Source organism: Macrobrachium rosenbergii, chromosome 3 (assembly GCF_040412425.1).
Source record: "Macrobrachium rosenbergii isolate ZJJX-2024 chromosome 3, ASM4041242v1, whole genome shotgun sequence".
NCBI classification, from domain to species: Eukaryota; Metazoa; Arthropoda; class Malacostraca; order Decapoda; family Palaemonidae; genus Macrobrachium; species Macrobrachium rosenbergii.
Genome location: NC_089743.1, coordinates 33,716,702 through 33,737,798, shown reverse-complemented (window position 1 = coordinate 33,737,798; position 21,097 = coordinate 33,716,702). Strand labels below are relative to the sequence as shown.

The following is a 21,097-nucleotide window of genomic DNA, read 5'->3' as shown; positions in this document are numbered from 1 at the left end:
GAGAGAGAGAGAGAGACGTGATTCAAGAAATGTTGTTGTCATTATTTGAGTTATTTGCTGTTTCGGTGTTGGATGATATTGGCCGCTTACAAGATGGGAGCGATCATTCTGCTTCCAGGTGGCAGTTCAGGGTCAGTCTTTGTAATAAAATGCAGACTGATTCTGCTATGATTAGCCGGTGGAGACTTTGCTCCATGCAGATGAGGTTGGTATTCTCCACTAGTTCCTGAGACGTCGGTTTTCGATTGTGATGATCAACGTAGTGTTGATGGATGGCTCCTTTTTTACGATGGGCCTGTAGATGTCTTTTTAATGTTGTAGAAGTATGTGCAACGTACATTTTTTCAGAGGACTGGCACATTCTCTCATGGCAAGTAAAACGGCAAATGATGTTGGCCCCGTCTTCTTTATTTTGGTTCTGGTTGTTGTTGTTCCTCATTACGAAGGAAGCAGTCAAATTAGGTTTGCAATAGATGCGAACTTGAGCCCATTCGAAGGGGGCTTTGGGCATTTTCCCTCTGCTGATTATGCTGGTAATCGCCTTCTCTTCTTCGAATCTTTTGCTATATTCAGTCCAATGATAAATTATGTTGTTTTTATCATCGTCACCTGTTGTTCTGGTTTCACCGTTGTAGAATTGTTCAATACTCCTTCTTATTACATCTTGTATGAGTTTATCCTGAAATCCATTGTTGGTCAGGAATTACAGGATTTGCTCAATTTCCAGGCGAGTCTCATGCCACATGGAGCAGTGGATTATAGCTCTCTTGATATAAGCATTGATCAACCACCGACTGCTTGTAGGCTAATGGGCACTCCCCACATGCATTGAGACACCGTCTAGCATTTGTCATCTTCATGTAAGCTTTGGTGTCATACCATTCCCCATTTTGGGTTACGAGGATGTCCAATAAAGGCAGAGTTTTCTCTCTGCTGAATTCAACTGTGAAATTTAAGGAGGAATTCTTGGGCTAATTTTACAGCTTCATTTTGTCTTTCATTGTGATAAAAATGCCATCAATATACCTCACATATATGCATGGGTTTTGATGATTGGTAAAGGTCGTGGTTTCGACACTGTGCATACAAATATTAACAAAAAGGACTCCCAGCGGAGACCCCATTGCTATACCGTCACACTGCCTAAATAATTCGCCCTTAGGCGAGAGGAAAGGGGCCTCTTTGTTGCAGGCTACCAACATTGATTTTAATGTCTTCTCTGGTACTGGTAGTGGTTCTCAATTGAAGTGGCATATTTGGTCAAGTATCAGGCCAATGGTTTCATCCGCAGGCATGTTTGTAAACAAACTTTCTACAGCAAGAGAAGCGATGTCTTCTTCCAGTTCTGTGTTTTGGAGTAAATCGATGACTTCTGTGCTCGATTTTACAAGTATTCTGATGGGAAGTAAGGTAATATAATCTCGTTCAGCTTCTTTGCTAATTGATAGGTGGCTGATGTTATTTGCGAAATTATGGGGCTGATGGGGTTCCCTGGCTTATGGGTTTTTATTGTTCCATAGCTTCCCTCGTAATGAGGAACACCACCAAACAGAACCAAAACAAAGAAGACGGTCCCAACATTATTTGCCGTTTTATTTGCCATGAGAGAATGTGCCAGTCCTCTGAAAAAATGTACGCTGCACATACTTCTACAACGTTGAAAAGACATCTACAGGCCCATCGTAAAAACGGAGCCATCCACCAACACTACGTCGATCATCACAATCGAAAACCAACGACTCAGGAACTAGTGGAGAATACCAACCTCATCTGCATGGAGCAAAATCTCCACCGACTAACCATAGCAGATTCAGTCTGCATTTTATTACAAAGACTGACCCTGAACCGCCACCTGGAAGCAGAATGATCACTCCCATCTTGTAGGCGGCCAATATCATCCAACACGGGAAGAGCAAATAACTCAAATAATGACAACATTTCTTGAATCACGTCTCTCTCTCTCTCTCTCTCTCACAATCTCCCGCCCCCCCGTCCCATACCCTTCATCCTTTCCCTGTAATCCGTATCCAACACCTCTAATTAAATTTCTGTTTGCTGCCAAACAATCAGCACACATGGTTTTTGTTTCAATTATGGTTGATCTAAAAACAAAATTTTTGGTTATTGTAAATATTTATGTAATGTATTATTTTTGTACAACTTAAATTCAGTTAAAATAGTTTTTTTACTTAATCTGATTATACAGTAATGTATTTAAATGTATTTATTACTGTTTTTGGACACTACAATTCCGTCCGCACCATGTAATAAAACACATGTACACAAAGAAAATGTAGCGTGTTTCTACAGGGTGCTCTAGGGGCAAGAGCCCGTGCTGGCACAAGGCCAGCTAAATCTGAAACAACAACAGAAAATGTAATACACTTTGAAGAGGTCACGACAAGTTACAGAACAGCTGTGGTGTTGTGTTCCCAGTAAAAACAAAGAATTAATCTTTGTTTCTTTATCCATCAACTACACTTTGAAGGACATAGACGATTTAGAAAATACTGTGAAACTAATAAAAGTTGATTAACCACCAAAAGCCATTGAATTCAATGAAATCTGCTTATATATATATATATATATATATATATATATATATATATATATATATATATATATATATATATATATATATATATATATATATATATATATATATACTGTAAATCTTTTCTATGATGGCTTTGTCAAAAGGTTTTTGCACACATCTGAAATACTGAAATACCTTCACATTTGCTCTTCAGATGGAGACCTTACAGACATCAACTGCAGTGATGTTGTAAAGTCCCCGCTCAACGGGTTTTCTTTAGTGAACCTCCCGTTTTCTACGGTGCCTTTTCTCCTGACCCTAAGTCACAATACCTAGCCATATTTTATTTATGTAAATATGTATTTATTACTTACTCATTTGTGCCTTTTTGTATTTGTATGTGTGTCAGAGCATTTTTTGTGTCTAGTCTGTTAATTTTATTTGTCACGTTATCTGTATGTACCTGTCCTGTTTCACATACAGAACAATTGACCTCGGGTCACCTGAATGTCTTTATACTGATGTCCACACGCTGCTTTATAAGAGGGCTGCTCCCTTAATAAACTAACAGTCAATGTCTACCTGCTCTCTCTTTTGCACCCTCTCACAGTCGTGACGCCAGAGTGGCTCCCGGAGCCATTAACGGACCCAAACGGCGACTTAAGTTTTGGCTTTAACAAAGCGTTCGGGCGTACTGACCTTCGTTGGCAGATCACCGGCGTCATTAATGGACCCACACGGCACGCTCCCAAGCGTGTATTGACGCGAGTGTAACTCACACTCCAAGTGAGAGTGCAGAAGCGAGCATGGACGCAGACATTCCCTCCCACATACAAATAACCGCGAACCCACTAGCGCCCTCCCCCACACCAAGGCTCGTGCGCTCCTCCACGCCGGTACCTACTCCTCGCGTGCTGCCCCCCCTGTTAGACCAACCAAGGTCCGCCCTCGCTATAAAGCTGCCGCCGTTCACACACCAAAAACCCGTCATCATGGCTCTACAGGGTTGAGGGGCAGTTTAGGGTGGCAGGCCTGACCAACTAAGTGCTGCAGGCAGACATCGTAATTAACGCCCTCCCGGAGGAGGTTTACAGAAAGATCGCCCCGTGGGTGTCTGCCGCAAGCCCTGCCACCTACCAGAAGCTGAAGGCCTCTCTCGTCGAGACCTGCTCCCTGCCGGTCTCCGAGAGAGCCGCCTGCTCCCTCGACCTCGCCAACAAACCCCAACATGACCCGAACCTCCTGGAGACGTGGAATGCCATCCAGGACCTTCTCATCCTGCCTGGGACGGACGGCACTGGCAGGCGCACGGAGATAAGCCTGTTGAAAGAGATCTTCCTCTGTCAGCTCCTCCCGGAGGTTTGGCCCCAGATCTTGGAGCCCTACACCCTGCAAAGTGGGCATCCACGCCTGCACATCCCATCAACTGCCTCCAGCCGGAGGAAACTGCGGCAGAGGTCAACGCCGTCATCAGGAGGCAGCCAACCCATCACCAGAAGAAGCAATTTCCAGGGCCTTGCTACTACCACCGGCGGTACGGCAAGGATGCCCGGAACTGTGAGGCTCCCTGCCTTTTCGCCCATGCAAAAAACGGGGGAAGCGGCGGCCACCAGCACAGGCCGCCATGGCAGCAGAAGCACCCGGGAGCCCCGCACCAGTAGGTGTCTACGTCCGCAACACCGTCTCCGGCAGGATGATGATGATCGACACTGGGGCCGTGCGGTCAGTGTTCCCGCCTTCCACAGACCACAAGCGCCCGCCGGACCCGGCTGCCAACAGGTCCCCCATCCTCTCCTACAGCACCAAGCTCCTGTCGGTCTCCATCCTGGGCCGGAGGTACAAGTGGAACTTCATCATTGTGGACGTGAGGACCCCACTCCTGGGTGCGGACTTCCTGGCCCACTTCAGACTGGCAGTCGATGTCGGCCACAAATGCCTGCTGGACACAGAGTCCTGCCAGTCCCTTCCCCTGGCGAAGGGCCCCAGGCCGCCCACAGTCTGTTCCATCGCTCCACACCAGTACGCCTCACTTCTGAAAGAATTCCCCGAGGTATTCAAGCCCGAACTGCATCAGGCGCCCGGGGCCCCTGCCAAACACGGAATTTACCACCACATCAAGACGAAGAGCCCCCCGACGCACGCAAAGTTCAGGAGGCTTCCCCCTCAGCACCTTCAGGAGGCCAAGGACGCTTTCGCCGAGATGGAACGTATGGGCATATGTAGAAAGGCCTCCAGCCCGTGGTCCTCCCCTCTCCACATGGTGCAGAAACAAGACGGCTCCTGGAGACCCTGCAGCAACTACAGGCGACTCAACCTCACCAAAGAACCAAACCACTACCCCCTCCCAAACATGCAAGACCTCACGGCCTATTTCCACGGGGCCAAAATATTTTCTAAATTGGATCTTTTAAAATCCTACTTCCATGTACCAGTAGCTCCAGAGAACATTCCCAAAACCACCAACATCACGCCCTTCGGGTCCTACGTCTTCGCCTTCTCCACCTTCAGCCTGAGTAACGCAGGGGTGACTTTCCAAAGACTGATGGACAGCATCCTGGGGGATCTGAACTTCGGCGTCTGCTACGTGAATGACATTTTAATATTTTCCAGATCCCACAAAGAACACCTGCGACACATCCAGAAGGTCCTGCAGCGCCTGCAGGAGAACGGCCTCGTCGTCAAGTTCGACAAATGCACCTTTGGCGTTGAAAGAGTTGACTTCCTGGGCCACGAGGTACCCCTGGGAGGCATCCGCCCACTCGCATCTAAAGTCGAAGCCGTCGCCAGGTTCCCCACCCCTACCTCCGTCAAGGCCATACAAGAATTCCTCGGGATGGTCAATTACTACAGGAGGTTCATCCCCGGGGTCGCACACACCATGGCCCCCCTGACGGAGATCCTGACGGGCCATCCGAAGACCTTGGTGTGAGGCCCCGACCAGCAGCGGGCCTTCTCCCTGACGAAGGCCACCCTTGCCAAGGCAACCGCCTTGGCCCACCAGGACCCCAATGTCCCCCTCCAGCTAACGACAGACTTCAGCAACGTTACCTGTGGGGCCATCCTGGAGCAGGTTGTCAATGGAGCCCCTCAGCCCATCGCCTTCTTCAGCAGGAAGCTCAGCCCTGCCGAGTCCCGCTATAGCACCTTCGACAGGGAACTCTGCGCAGTGTACCGGGCGGTATGTCACTTCAAGTTCCTCCTGGAGGGCATGCCCTTCACAATTTGGACGGACCACCAGCCGCTGGTCCACACCTTCACAAAGCAGGGGGATGCATGGTCCTCCAAGCAACAATGGCATCTTGCAGCCATCATAGAGTTCACCTGCACCATCAAATACCTCCCCGGCAGGAAGAACCCTGTAGCAGACGCCCTCTCGAGGATCGAACTCAACGCAGGGAAGTTCGTCTGGCACGGCATACGGAAGGATGCGATGACCTGGGCAAGGCAGTGCACCCAGTACCAGACCAGCAAAGTAGGGTGCCACACCGAGTAGGGGGGGGCAACTTACCCAGCCAGGAAAGCGTTTCGGGCACATCCATGTTGATAATAGAAAAGAAGGTATTAACTGAATTATTATAATTACTTTTGAACATAAACGTAAAACGGGTATACAAAGGTAAACTAACATACTTTATGTTAAAAGCAAAATTACTAAAATCCCCCACAATCACAAAACAGCTGTTTCCCACCAATTTGTTTGTTTACCAATCAATGTAAACTCACTCTCAATACTGTACATATCCTTTCTTGAAATATGAATTACTGTATCACAAACATAAAATTACGAAACAAACTCCAAGAAGTTCACGACGCCTTCGAATGAGTGCCTGCATACACAGATAAGTGTTACATTTTTTTTTATTTTGCTTTACTTGATTTACTGTACTGTTTTTATTGCAAGTTTAGTTTATTCTAAGTATGATTAGCACACATAACAGTAAACAAGAAAATATTTCATCTCTAATTAACATAAAATTATTTAACATGTTTATTTCATATGTAGACAAGACAAAACCCAACAGGCTGCACCAAGTTCACCGATGGCAAGGAATTGAGCATGTTATATGTATGTACCCTACGAACTTGATTGCATTCATAATTTGCTTTATAAAACCTTTAAAAAATTAGAAAATGCAGTAAAAATATAAATGTGAATACTATAACATAAAATATAAACAAAATAGTATAAGAGTGTGTGTTACTGTACAGTATTAGGTTTCAATGTAACCATGCTTCAGCTCGCGCGCTCTCTCTCTCTCTCTCTCAGTACTGTATATACATATCCTTTAATGAAATGATATTTTAATAATAAAATAAGGTTTGTTCATACTTACCTGGCAGATATATATATAGCTGTATTTCTCCGAAATCCGACAGAATTTCAAAACTCGCGGCACACGCAGTGTGGCCAGGTGGTTAGTACTCATTCCCGCCGCTGGGAGGCGGGAATCGGGAACCATTCCCATTTTCTATTCAGATTTTCTAGTGCCACTGTCTCAAGAGGGGAGGCGGGAGGGCACTAAAAGTATATATATCTGCCAGGTAAGTATGAACAAACCTTATTTTATTATTAAAATATCATTTTGTTCATGACACTTACCTGCCAGATATATATATAGCTGAATCCCACCGTAGGAGGTGGGAAGAGACAGAATAGGATTTAGGGAACAAATAAATGTAGGCGAATGACGCCTTGGTTCCTTACCTGTTAGCATAGCTGACTTCGAGGTTATCTGTCACCCAAGCCTGCTTCTGCTTATCCAGAGTCTCCAGCAAGGTAGGGACCTATAAAGCTGGAGAGATCCAGATGACCTGTCCAAGGGGGCGTGACCACAATAGGACTAGATCATGTGACCATACAGAGAGGGAGAAGGAGCAACGACCAACCACCTGACCGCCCTATCTAAGGTAACAAACCTAGCATAGGCTAAAAAATTGGGACGTCCACCTCAATGGCCACCCAACAACCAAAAATAAACAACAACAAGATTAAAAAATACTACCTAACCCCTAAAGGATAGGATGAGTATTGCCTTCTTCTCCCAACATTGTGTCTGCGGAAACGTCACGGTCCCAGCGAAGAGCAGTCTTCAAATGTCGTCTTCACATCCCGCAAGTAATGCGGCTTAACACTGAATTACTTCTCCAGAAGGTAGCACCAAGAATATCATTCAGAGACATATTCTTTTGGAAAGCCACCGAAGTCGCGATAGCTCTAACTTCATGAGCTTTTACTTTCAGAAGTCTCATGTCACCTTCTAGGCAGGAGGAATGAGCCTCTCGAATAGTACTTCTTAAAAAGAATGCTAAGGCATTCTTGGACATGGAAAGATCAGGTCTCTTCACCGAACACCACAGATTGTCCGATGAGCCTCTAGTTTCCTTGGTCTTGGCTAAGTAGAACTTGAGAGCCCTGACAGGACACAAGACTCTTTCTGACTCTTGCCCAAGTATCTCCGTCAAACCTTTGATTTCAAAAAGATTTGGGCCAAGGGTTTGAAGGATTTTTTCGTTCTTGGCTAAGAACAAAGGATTTAGGAGCATACAGCATTAGGACCCTAAAGCCAATATGTTTGCTAATTGCTTGCACTTCACTAATCCTCTTAGCTGTCGCCAGAGCCGTTAGGAAGACGGCTTTCCTCGTCACGTTCTTGAGGGAAGCCGAAGACAGAGGTTCAAAAGTACTAGACATAAGAAACTTCAGGACAACATCCAGATTCCAAGAAGGTGTCCTGAGTTGAGGAATTTTGACAGTCTCGAAGGATCTCAGTAGATCGTGAAGATCCTTGTTGTCGCACAAGTTCAGGCCTCTGTGCCTAAAAACTGCCGATAACATACTTCTATAACCCTTAATAGTCGAGACTGCCAGATTATTCTTATGCCTAAGATAAAAAAGGAAGTCAGCTATTTGTGGTACAGAGGTCGTGGTCGAGGAAACTCCTTTACTCCTGCACCATCTCCTAAAAACAGACCACTTGTACTGGTAGACCGCATTCGAAGAAGGTCTCCTGGCATTGGCGATGGCCTTTGCCACAGCTCTCGAAAAGCCTCTTGCTCTGGCCAACTTTGAGATAGTCTGAACGCAGTCAGACTCAGAGCGGAGAGGTTTTGGTGGAACCTTTCGAAATGCGGCTGCTTGAGAAGGTCCACCCTCAATGGAAGCGTTCTTGGAAAGTCCACTAGGAAGGACAGGGTCTCTGGGAACCAATCCGCTGCTGGCCAGAAGGGGGCTATTAAAGTCATCCTTGCTCCTTCTGACGTTGCAAACTTCCTTATCACTTCTCCCAAGATCTTGAAGGGAGGGAAAGCGTAAAGGTCGAGGCCTTTCCAGTCCCAGAGGAGGGCGTCTATGGCTAACGCTCCTGGGTCTAGGACAGGAGAGCAATAAAGGGGGAGTCTTGCCGTCCTGGACGTGGCAAAGAGGTCCACTAGAGGACGTCCCCATATTCTCCACAACTCTAAACATACCTCCTTGTGAAGAGTCCACTCGGTCGGTAGCAGCTGATTTTGCCGACTGAGAAGGTCTGCTCGGATATTCTCCACTCCCGCAATGAACCTCGTGAGAATAGTGACCCTTCGAGCATGAGTCCAGAGCAGGATCTCCTCGCTAGGATGAACAGGGAACGAGATCGAGTACCCCTGTTTTTTTTGAGGTACGCTAGAGCTGTGGTATTGTCCGAATTGACTTGGACAATTCTGCCTGCAACTTGGGCTTCAAGAATTGAAGAGCCAGAAAGATAGCACCCAATTCCTTGAGATTTATGTGCCAGGACACCTGTTCCCCTCTCCAGGTGCCTGACACTTCCTCCCCCTCCTAGTGTTGCTCCCCATCCTTCCCTGGACGCGTCGGAAAACAACACTAGGTCGGGGCTCTGAAGACGAAGAGAAACCCCTTCCGCAAGTTTTAAGGGGTCGAACCACCATCTCAGGTGATCCTTGACAAAAGGAGATATCGTCAAAATCTCTTCCAGATTCTCCTTTTCCCTCCAGTTCTCCGCCAAGAAAAACTGGAGTGGTCTGAGATGGAGCCTCCCCAGGGAAACAAACTTCTCCAGCGAGGAAATGGTCCCCAGCAAACTCATCCATTCCCTCACCGAGCATGTTTCTTTCCCTAGAAAGGACGAAACTTTTCTTAAGCAAAGCAGTTGCCGTTCTCGGGATGGAAAAGCTCGAAAAGCCACTGAATCCATCTGAATCCCCAGATAGACGATGGACTGCGTCGGGATCAGATGGGACTTTTCTTGGTTCACAAGAAGTCCCAGGGACTTCGTCAAATTCAGCGTCAAAGTCAGGTCCTCCAGACACTTCTCCCGAGAAGAGGCTCGTATGAGCCAATCGTCTAGGTAGAATGACACCCGAACACCCGCCAGGTGAAGCCACCTCGCAACGTTTTTCATGATCACCGTGAAGATCATGGGAGCGGTGCACAAACCGAAGCAGAGAGCTCTGAACTGGAAGACTCGTCCCCCCAGCACAAATCTCAGGTACTTCCTTGATTGAGGATGAATGGGAACATGGAAGTACGCATCCTGTAAGTCCAGAGAGACCATCCAGTCCCCTGGTCTTAAAGCCCCTAGAACCGACTGGGGCGTTTCCATCTTGAATCTTTCCTTCGAAATAAAGCGATTCAAGACGCTTACATCTAAGACCGGTCTCCACTCTCCCGACTGTTTCGGGACTAAGAAAAGCCTGTTGTAGAACCCCGGAGAATCCAACTTCAGAACTTGTTCCACGGCTCTCTTCTCTAACAACTGCTCCAGGAGGTCCAAAAGAATCTGTTGCTTCTCTCGGTGGTAAGACGGCGACAGATCCCTGGGCGACGTGCAAAGGGGTGGAAACATGAGAAAGGGGATCTTGTAACCCTTCTCTATGACAGTTAGTGACCATGCGTCCGCCCCTTTCGTTCTCCAGGCTCCGCAAAATAAAGAAGCCTGGCTCCTACAGGTGTCTGGAGGTGAAAGAAGTCACTTTTTCCCCTAGGTTTAGAGGGGCCGCTCCTCTGGTGAAACCTCTTCCTCGGAGACGATCTAGAGGAAGAAGTTCCTCCCATGAAAGGGCTTCTTCTTCCTGGAGGACAAAACTGAAGCAGAAGAAGAAGAAGGAGCTGGAGGACGTCTAGAAGAATGAGCCAACAGATCTTGCGTGGCCTTCTCCTTAAGACTTGCGGAAATGTCCCGAATCAAAGACTGGGGGAACAGATGGTTAGACAAAGGAGCGAACAATAACTCTGCCCTTTGCGAAGGAGAGACAGACTTAGCTGTGAAGTCGCAAAACAAGGCCCTCTTCTTTAAGAGGCCCGTACCAAAGTGAGACGCCAGTTCTTCAGATCCATCCCTAACTGCCTTGTCCATACAGTTAAGGACACTAGAGAGCTCCCCCAGGGTAATAGAATCCGAGCTTCGTAGCTTAAGATCTAAGGCTCCCAAGCACCAGTCCAAAAAATTAAACACCTCCATGGTGCGGAAGAGACCTTTGAGATGATGGTCAGTCTCTGACAAGGTCCAAGAAACCTTAGCAGTAGGCAGATGAGACCTTCTGGAAGCGTCGACAAGACTGGTAAAATCCCCTTGAGAAGAGGAAGGAACTCTAGGGCTGAGATCTTCTCCCGTCTCATACCACATACCAGCCTTGCCTGAAAGCTTAGACGGAGGCACAGCGAAAGAGGTCTTGCCATGGGACTTCCGTTCCTCCATCCACACGTTGACTTTCTTGAAAGCCCTCTTGGTCGCCAACGAAGAAGTCATCTTCAAAAACCCCGGCGCTCTCCTAGCTTTGGAAGAAGCTAACTGAGAAGGAGGAGAGAGAGGAGCGAAGGTTTAAACTTGTCCCGAACAAGTCCTTAAGCAAGCCGGTCAACACTTGATAATCGGAAGAAGAGGAAGCAGACGAGAGCTCGGCGTCAGCAGGATCCGAATCGCCAGACACCTCTCCCGCCACAGCCGGAGAAGCAACCGAGTCACCCAACACTTTAGGGGAACGAAGGCCTTGAGGTCCGATACGAAGAAGAGATCTTTTCTCAGACGAAATAGAATGCTCCGTAACGTCCTGAAGAGCAACCGAAGGGACGTCCTGAGGAGCGTCCTGGAGAGCGTCAACACTGGCGTCACGCCCAAAAACCGGAAGAGCGTCCTGTCGAGCGTCCTGCACAGAAGCGTCCTGAAGAGCGGCTACCGAAGCGTCACGAGAAGAAGCTCGCGAAGCGTCATGTTGACGAGCGTCACGACGAGGAACAAGAGAGCTAACAGGGCGACAAGGCGACGACACAGGCGAAGGAGACGACGAAAGCGGAGCAGGAGAAGGAGACTTCCTTGATCTTTTGACAGGCAAAGTCAAGTCCTTGCGACGACGAGGAGCAGAGTCCTTCTCTGCAATAAGAGAAGACAACTGCCGCTGCATCTCCAACAAAATCTTCTTAGAAGGAGAAGAATCATGTCTGGGAGGAGAGACAATCCTATGGGAAGACGATGGGCGAGGGGACGCCTTCTTCTTCCTCACAGGAGCAAGAAAGGTTCTCTCCTTAGAGCGGCTGGGGCGCTCCGAAACATCCTCATCAGACGAAATCCTAGTCCTCTTCTGCGGTGGAAAAGCTTCAAAATAACTAGCCGACGAAGAAGACTGACGAGAAGCGTCCCAGTCCTTGAGAATGCGCGCCGAAGCACGATCTCTGGCAGCCTGGGAAGCGACAACAGGACCTGCCGAAGGGACGTCAGATCGGTGGGAAGCCCCCGTAACCTTCTTGCGGCTTTCGACATGCCTTCTCCCTGAGTCCTGGGAGTCTGACAGCGGTCCAGGCCTAGAAGCATTATGGGGCCGATCTGACGCCCCCTCCACAACACTGGGGGGAGCACTACACTTCACAGCACTTTGGAGAGATGTCACTTTGTTCTCGAGCGCACGGATAGAACTCATGATCTGCGCCAGGCCGAACCCTCCACAGACACAACATCAGGGCCCGAAGGCAAAACCACAGGGACAGGTGCAACATCAACTATGTTAGGATTATCAGGAGAGGAAATAACCTGACTCTTGCACACACTCCTGGAGGAAGACCTCCTAACCCTGTCACGCTCCAACTTGCGAACATACGAATCATAAGACTTCCAGCTCGCATCCGATAAAGGTTCACACTCCTTACATCGATCATCTATAAGACAAACATGCCCCTACACCTCAAACAAACCGAGTGAGGGTCTACCGAAGCTTTCGGTAGCCTCACCTTACAATCACTCATACAACATACACGGAAACTAGCAGAACTAGAACCAGACATATTTAAAGAGAGGTCATAAGCAAAATCCACAACAGTCCAGAAAAAGCGTGTGCCAATCCACAGTCCAAGAATCAAAACCAAAAGTCAAGAGAATACTTAAGTGGGAATAAGCAAGTTAACGAAATCCAGAGGCGGAGGTACTGTAACAGATGTTAACAGTACCGGCGACAGAGAAAATCTGAATAGAAAATGGGAATGGTTCCCGATTCCCGCCTCCCAGCGGCGGGAATGAGTACTAACCACCTGGCCACACTGCCTGTGCCGCGAGTTTTGAAATTCTGTCGGATTTCGGAGAAATACAGCTATATATATATCTGGCAGGTAAGTGTCATGAACAAAATATGAATTACTGTATCATATACATAAAATATGAATTACTGTGCGCATCATAAACATTAAACTCCAAGAAGTTCACAAAGCCATCATACTGCTGCCTGTGCCCGATGCGCGCAAAATTTAAGATGTTTTCACACAAAATTTAAAATATTTTCAATGTTGTGGTATCAGTACAGTATTGTTTCGTAGCTTCAAACCACTGGAACTGCTAACACCATCGCAAACTCGATTCATCATAAAATGAAACAACGTAACTGGGGAAATACCTGCAGATATAACCCTGACATATGGGGCATTTTTTGGTTTGAACCCCTTCCATAAAGACAACATATAAAAATGTAGAAGTGTTGTGAATGTTTATCAGAACAATTTTACATTATTCTTTCTATGCTTTAACCAAGTTTCTATGAAAAGAACGCGCTCCATATGGTATTACTATAGTTCAGTTCTCTACTATTATTCTATCTGCCTACCAGTATCTTCTTGCCACCAAAGTACCATGTCTAAAAGAATTAAAGCAAAGGTCAATCATTTCTGTGTTTATATTCTTAATGTAGATTCAGTATATATAAAAACGTGAAACAAAAAATTTGGTTTCTGAACCGAACTATGTTATAGCTGAACATCTGACATACATTAAAATGAGAAACTGCCTCAACCTACATACCGTAGCAATAAAAGGTGTAGCCAAAAGAGAGGATGTGATATTTTCCCTCTGTTCTATATTTGGAGTGAAGGTACAATCGGCCTCTGGAGTGTCCAAGTCACAAGAACTGAAAGTTAGAAGAAAAATTATTACTAAAATTAAATGCATTACATAAATTAATCTCACTTGCTATGCATCTATAAAAAGATATCCAAAAGCACAAAATAATTTTGTGGCAAACAGCCATACAGTGCCACAATTTGCATTAATTTATTGCTTGAAATAGATATATTGCTGTAAATTACAATGTACAAAAAATACTTACCCCATAAATTACTATGTACAAAAAATACTTACCCCTTAAATTACAAGGTACAAAAACTACTTGCCCCATAAATTACATTGTCCAGTAAAAAATAGCTTACCCCATAACAACTGAACACATTTAAAACTTTAACATTAAACACTGGTATTTCAACTACCAAGGTTATCAATGCAGAAAATACCCTATTAACACGTTGACTGCTATGTGCTCCATATATGGTTCACAGGGGACTCTCTGAATGAGCGATGTGTACCCTATGTGGTACACATGCTAAGAATTATATCTTTTTTTCAAGTATCCAAAATTTAATCAAAATGGGTTTTTTTATACCAAAATATTATGGTAATATATTGGAAATTAATTAAATTAAACTAGAACATTAACTAAACACTTTATTTATTACTGAAAATAATCTTCATATGCTGGCAAAAGGGGCATATATTTTTTTTTAATTCTTTCTTTCAGTAAAAAAAATAGAAAACATTATCATTAGATCAACAAAAATGCTATCCTTTTAACCCTAGATTATATTTATATAAATTCAGTAGAAAAATAAATCAGTTTGGTAAACATTTTACTTCTGAAAAAATTAATAGTGTGGTATTATTTTACTTATGGACATTAATTGCTTTCAACATAAAATATAGGTTTTCCGTTGTATTATGATGTGATTTGCATGATTTTGAGGTTTATTTCATCGCAAATGAATGAATACTTATCCTTCCCCGGCAAATGATATATTGTATACAAAATTAATAAAATTACCACTTGTCAGAATACTGCCCCCCCTCTCCATAGCTAATACGGCAAAACTGTGTTTACTGATTACAGTTTTGCCGTATTAGCTATGGAGAGGGGGTGCAGTATTCTGACAAGTCGTAATTTTATTAATTTTGTATATATCATTTATTTGGGGAAGGATAAGTATTCATTTGTGATTGAAATAAACCTCAAAATCATTCAAATCACATCATAATACAACAGAAAAACCTATATTTTATGTTGAAAGCAATTAATGTCCATAAGTAAAATAAAACCTAATAGTGTCCTTTTCTTGGTGAAAAAATATCCATTTATATTTTGTATGATGAAGGAAATCATGTAGTATTTAGAGTACAAGTATAAAATTAATATTCTTTCTGTTTTGCTTCTACATAAGAAAAACAAATTAACTTTTCATCATATTGGGGCAATGGGTAATTTGTATATCAGTCTATATATGTATGTGTGTATGTAATGCATGTATGTATGTATGTATGTATGTATATATGTATATGGATAGACACGTACAGAAAAATGGGCTGCTGTATACAGATGAGCAGATACAGTATATGAATAAGAACTGCAGAAGACCTAAATAATTTACTTGTATATAAATACTTTTATTTATGCAAAAATACAAATTTATATTGCCAAAAATACAGCCTGTATATATGTTTCCTAATGTGTGTGTCTGTCTGTAACATGTATGTGCATCTTATATGTATTATATTCATGTGTATGTTTATATATATTCCTATATGCACATGTGTGTGTACTACAAATTTCATGTACACATGAAAACATACAAAGGTTATTATATATATATATATATATATATATATATATATATATATATATATATAAATATATAAATATATATAAATATATAAATATATATAAATATATAAATATATATAAATATATAAATATATATAAATATATATAAATATATATAAATATATAAATATATAAACATATATATATATATATATATATATATATATAATATATATAAATATATATATATATATATATATATATATATATATATATATATATATATATATATATATATATATATAATGTGTGTGTGTGCATGTACATACATGTGCGTGTGTGTGCATGTGTGTCTGTAAAACACCAAATGACTAATAAATCTATTATAAAATAACAATATATTGAAATTCTACACATTTTTCAGTTGACCACATGTGGTACATATCGCTTATAGTAACGTGTGCAATCATTCAGGGCGATGTGTGCCTTTTAGAGTCACACTGAGTATGAGCCACGTCTGGTACACGTTGCATACGGTAATTCCCTAGATCAGTCTGAGCGATATGCACCATAACTGAACATCCACAGTGTGACCATATTTGGCACACAATGCCAGCAGAACTGTCTCTAATAGTTTTGGGCGACATGAGCCATATGTGACCACATCTATTATGTCCATATTAGGTACACAACGTCTGTAATTAAGACTTTTGTTATGTCAGGCGAAGTGTACCACATAAAGTCACGCTTTTTACACTGGCTGAGCACTCGGCTTACCTTAGGGATACACCATAACAACTCTCACGTCAATAGCTAGCTGGTTACTGATTTTATGAGGGTTTAAAGAGAACGCCCATTGGGCCGTTTCACAGCATTGCCAATCGCAGTCAACGTGTTAATGTCAGTATAAACACCTAGATTCCAACACATATATGGATGGTTCTCTGAAACACTACAGTACTTAAGTCAATTTCTATGTATGTCAGGGTTTAAACCCTTTGCTTATACAACCTTTGTAAATACTGTCAATTTCTGTGTGTGTCAGGGTTTAAACCCTTTGCTTATATAACCTTTGTAAATACTGTAATATTTGTCCTAGAGTCATTAAATTTCTAGTTGACTGCTAATGAAGTGTTATGTGGAAATTGCAACAAGACTTTATCCCTTTCAGTTTGCTTTTTACTACTGCCATAGAGTACACCTTGATCTTTCAAGATACTGTATATGGCTATTACAAGTTCTGCCATATCCAAGGGGTCAAAATTCCCATCAAAGATGGATTACCTTCTCTTCAAAACAATGTAAAGAAGATCCTAATAACACTAAATGTTATTTTCATCATAAAAAATTGTTTCATATATACTTACCTAATTACATAGCTAATAGTTTCACTCGTGCGGCAGCTTAAATTCTAAAATTGCCATAGCGCTTTGATTGTTTAGTGTAGTGACTAGTCCCATCCACTAACAGGAATAATAGGAATGACAACCTCATTCCAATTGTGCCCTTATGTCTATCAGAGGTGAGGAGGGTGGGCTCTGATTCTGTGATTGGTGAATATATATGAAAAGCTCATAGGTCACAGATATTTTATGAATTACAATACACTGTAGATGTTTGATTAACAAGTGTGGCTAAAGGCATTGAGAAGAACCTTGAAAGAATGTTTAGCGGGTGTCTGGCATGCATCCTGATTAGTAAAACTGTGTGTGTCAAATGCATCAGATATTCTTGAGACTTGAGAACATCCCTGCCTAGCGACAAGACTTTGTGAGTTTGTTCACTGGAAATGTCAGGTTCTGGATAATTCGTTCATATGTGCGTTTGTTTTTGGCAGAGCCCAGGGTGTGAAGGGATTAGTTACCAAACAAATTGTCATTTGAAGATCAACATCGAATATTATTGGAAGACCTGTCATTAAAATTGTGAACATTGCTGTTTGGAGGTAGGAAACATTTTAGATTTCTCAAACTGTAGAGTGTTCTTTTCATTTAACATATATCTCACTTGTCAGGCATTTATTGCATTGTGTGTACTTTATAAGTAACATGGGAGGCATTCTCATATCTTTATTTTTATGCATTTGTTTAACAAAGGTTTTATTTGACTACTTCAGATGTTTCGCTGAGGAAGAGGTTGAGATGTACTCATTGGGAATGTACTGGACTTTGACTTATTTTGGCCTATTGTGGGGAAACTATTTAGAGAGAATAATTAGTTGAATATGGTGGACTTTAATATGTTTGATCAACTGGTGAACATTAGTATTCCACTTTATTTCATCTCTTTGTTTCTTGCAATCCAGTTATGTTAGATTATTGTCAAATAAATTTATTTTGAGTAATGCCTGTTTCACTACAGACCTGTGAGAGAGAGAGAGAGAGAGAGAGAGAGAGAGAGAGAGAGAGAGAGAGAGAGAGAGAGAGAGAGAGAGAGAAGGCATGTGTGTATGTACAAATGTGAAAATAAATGTAATCGTGTGCATAGGGTATGTACAAACATACAACATACGCACACAAGTAGCGCCAACAAACAGCAGCGGCAGGTTGATGCAGAACCCAGGAAATTTGAAATTGCATTAGCCAAAATTCGTGATGGAACCGGATTAATGATGGTCAACCTATACAGTATACTGGTATGTGAAGAGTGATTGTATTAACCTTGCTTTCTGGACATTGCCATCAATTATGGTAGCTGCATGCCAAGTTCCTGGGAGCAAAACAGGGTCTCAAACTCTTCTGCTTTTTCCTCATGATTTGTAAGTCCTTTATGGCAAAGAAGTCTGGGCTATCATGGGATATGTAAAATATCGGTTTTGTTTAGTAGCCAAAAATTGTAAAAATTATAACCTTACTAACAAGGTACAAGTCTATTTCATGACCCTTTTGTTGGTCAACAATGCTTCTGGACTACCACCATTTTCTTCACTCTGAATGTTTGAAGGCTTCCACAGTTACTGTAATTTCTACAAGAATTACAATAGCAAGAGTTCAGACCACCTAAATAGCTAATTACCGTGTTTACCAGCGTATTAGACTTACTTGTTTTTTTTTAAATATGTTGAAAAACTACCCTGTGTCCAATGCTGCCACATTACGGATGGGAAACCAAGTACTGTAGGCTAAGCCTAGCCTATGGCGAGCATACTGGGTAGGCACAAAAAATTGTTGCCAATAATAAAACATTGACAACCAAGACTAATTATTACAGTATATTGTGTTCCTGTGTAATAATAAAGTATTGAAAACAAGCAGAATTATCAGTCTGCTATCACTACCTTACGAAAAATTACTAAGATACATTGGCAGTCAAACTATATGGGAAGATCACATCATCTCTGTGTACCTCCTTCCAAAACATACATAACCCGCACCTGATTTCTAAAGGCCTGTCCAGATGAGCGGGTGTGCCCACCGGGGAGCGCAGTAGGCGGGCAAATTCTGCCGGGCTTACCCCTTGAGTGTTGTCCACACAGCAGAGTTGACAAATGGGTGGGCATGCCTGACAATGCCAACACCTTGTCGAGTGTCATACAAAAAACATGGTGGCCAGTACTGCTAAGAAAAAGAACTGTTGTGCAGCATAATAATTGGCGTATGTATAAAGAAAAAGAGGAAAAAGACGAAAATGTGGTGCAAAGATTTGCTAAATAGGAGAGATGTTTACGGGAGCAATACAAAATTATTATTATTAAAGCAGTTTAGCCAGACCACTGAGCTGACTTTCAGCTCTCTTAGGGCTGGCCCGAAGGATTAGATTAAAATACCAGGTCTAGGCCTGAGGCCAAGCACTAGGACCCCACTAGATTATTCAGTATGATGATGAACGAATTAAAATGAAATTAAAAACTGCACATAGGTACATACTCTCATACTGGAACACATACACACAATAAATACATTTACTCATGCTTCCTTAAATACGCACTAAAAAGGTATATTAAAATTCAGAATATAAGTAATATTTCAAAAATTTTTTTTTTTATTCGACAAATGCTATAAGGGCTTTCGTGCTTTTATTATGCACTTATTTTTATATTTTATTACTGAATCATAGTTCCTGATGAACATCAAAATCAGAACGACTGAAAATGTAAGATTGACAAAATTTCCTCCATTGACTTATTTCCAAAAGCTGACAGTCGCTATTGGTCATACTTTGGACACATAACACGTCTGACCGTTATCATCAACTTGCACTCTGAGCACTCAGGAGCAGGGCCACGTGGGCTGCTCATCAAGTGCCCATGTGTCAGACAAGCATGGCCTATTCTGAGACGTGTTAGAATTATTTGTGGGTGTGTCTCTCTCTCTCTCTCTCTCTCTCCGAGATGTTGAACTCCATTTTTTAACATTAGGTTTTGTTTCGATTATTACTTTCAGGTTCTTCATTCCACATATATTGCCATTTATTTATGATACCCATTTTTATGTGTGTTAAATAATCAGTAACAGGGATATTCCCATTTGATCTTGTCATGTGGGTTGCTTCTTTGGCTGCATCTTCATTTCCTTCGATCCCTACATGGGCAGGGATCCAACATATTTCTACATTTTTTCCATTATTATATAAGTTATGGAAATATAATCTGATTTGTTGTACTATATTATTTTTTTATTTGTAACTCTGAATAGCTTCTATAGTACTTCTCAAGTCACTAAAAATCACAAAATTACTGGATGATGTTTAATTATTTTTATAGCTGATGCAATTCCATACAATTCTGCTGCAAATATCGAAGCATTATTAGGAAGAGAGAATTGATAAGTTTTTTCTTGGGACACTGCAGCATATCCCATGACATGTTCTGATTTAGATCCATCTGTACATATTGCGTAATGTGGACCTTTTTGGCTTATATGCTCTCTTGTATGAAGTCTATGGTGTTCTGGTGTATATGAGTTACTTTTTGATAAATATTTGAGGTGTGCGCAAATTCTCATTTTATTCATTGTCCAGGGAGGAGGTGATTTTACTATTAAAGGCAATTGTATATTTATATTCAGACTTAAACAATCTTCTAGCTCTAATTGGGAAAGGTGGTGGATGATTATTTATAAAAATACATCTCTTAATTCAAATAATTATTTTGTTGGAGAATCACTTGTCTGAAATCTTACGAGCACTTTTCATTATCACTAGCTCTCCATGGAGAGACAGAGGCAGTTCACCACATTCAACTTGTAAAGATGATTTCGGTGATGATCTAAAGGCTCCTGAGCATATTCTAAGGCATTCATTGTGAACAGGGTCTAACATCTTCAGCGCTGCATCCGATGCTGAGCCATATACTTTGCTTCCATAATCAATAATGGACAGAACTGTTGCTTTCTACAGTACACTAAGGGTATGTCTATCGGCTCCCCAAGTAATGTTCGATAGTTTTCTAATTAGAATTAATGCTCTTGTACATTTAGATTTTACGTATGTAATGTGGGTTTTCCA

The 21,097-nt window shown here is 42.5% G+C and overlaps 1 protein-coding gene across 1 annotated transcript in view; it reads right to left on the bottom strand.

Moving 5' to 3' along the window:
• Positions 1 to 21,097, bottom strand: part of LOC136850788 (calcium-activated chloride channel regulator 1-like) — a 308,332-nt gene that overhangs the window by 228,798 nt on the left and 58,437 nt on the right. The window contains exon 5 of the mRNA XM_067124788.1: positions 13,810 to 13,915. Within this exon, the coding sequence (XP_066980889.1) occupies positions 13,810 to 13,915 (106 nt within the window). The remainder of the gene's footprint in view (positions 1 to 13,809; positions 13,916 to 21,097) is intronic.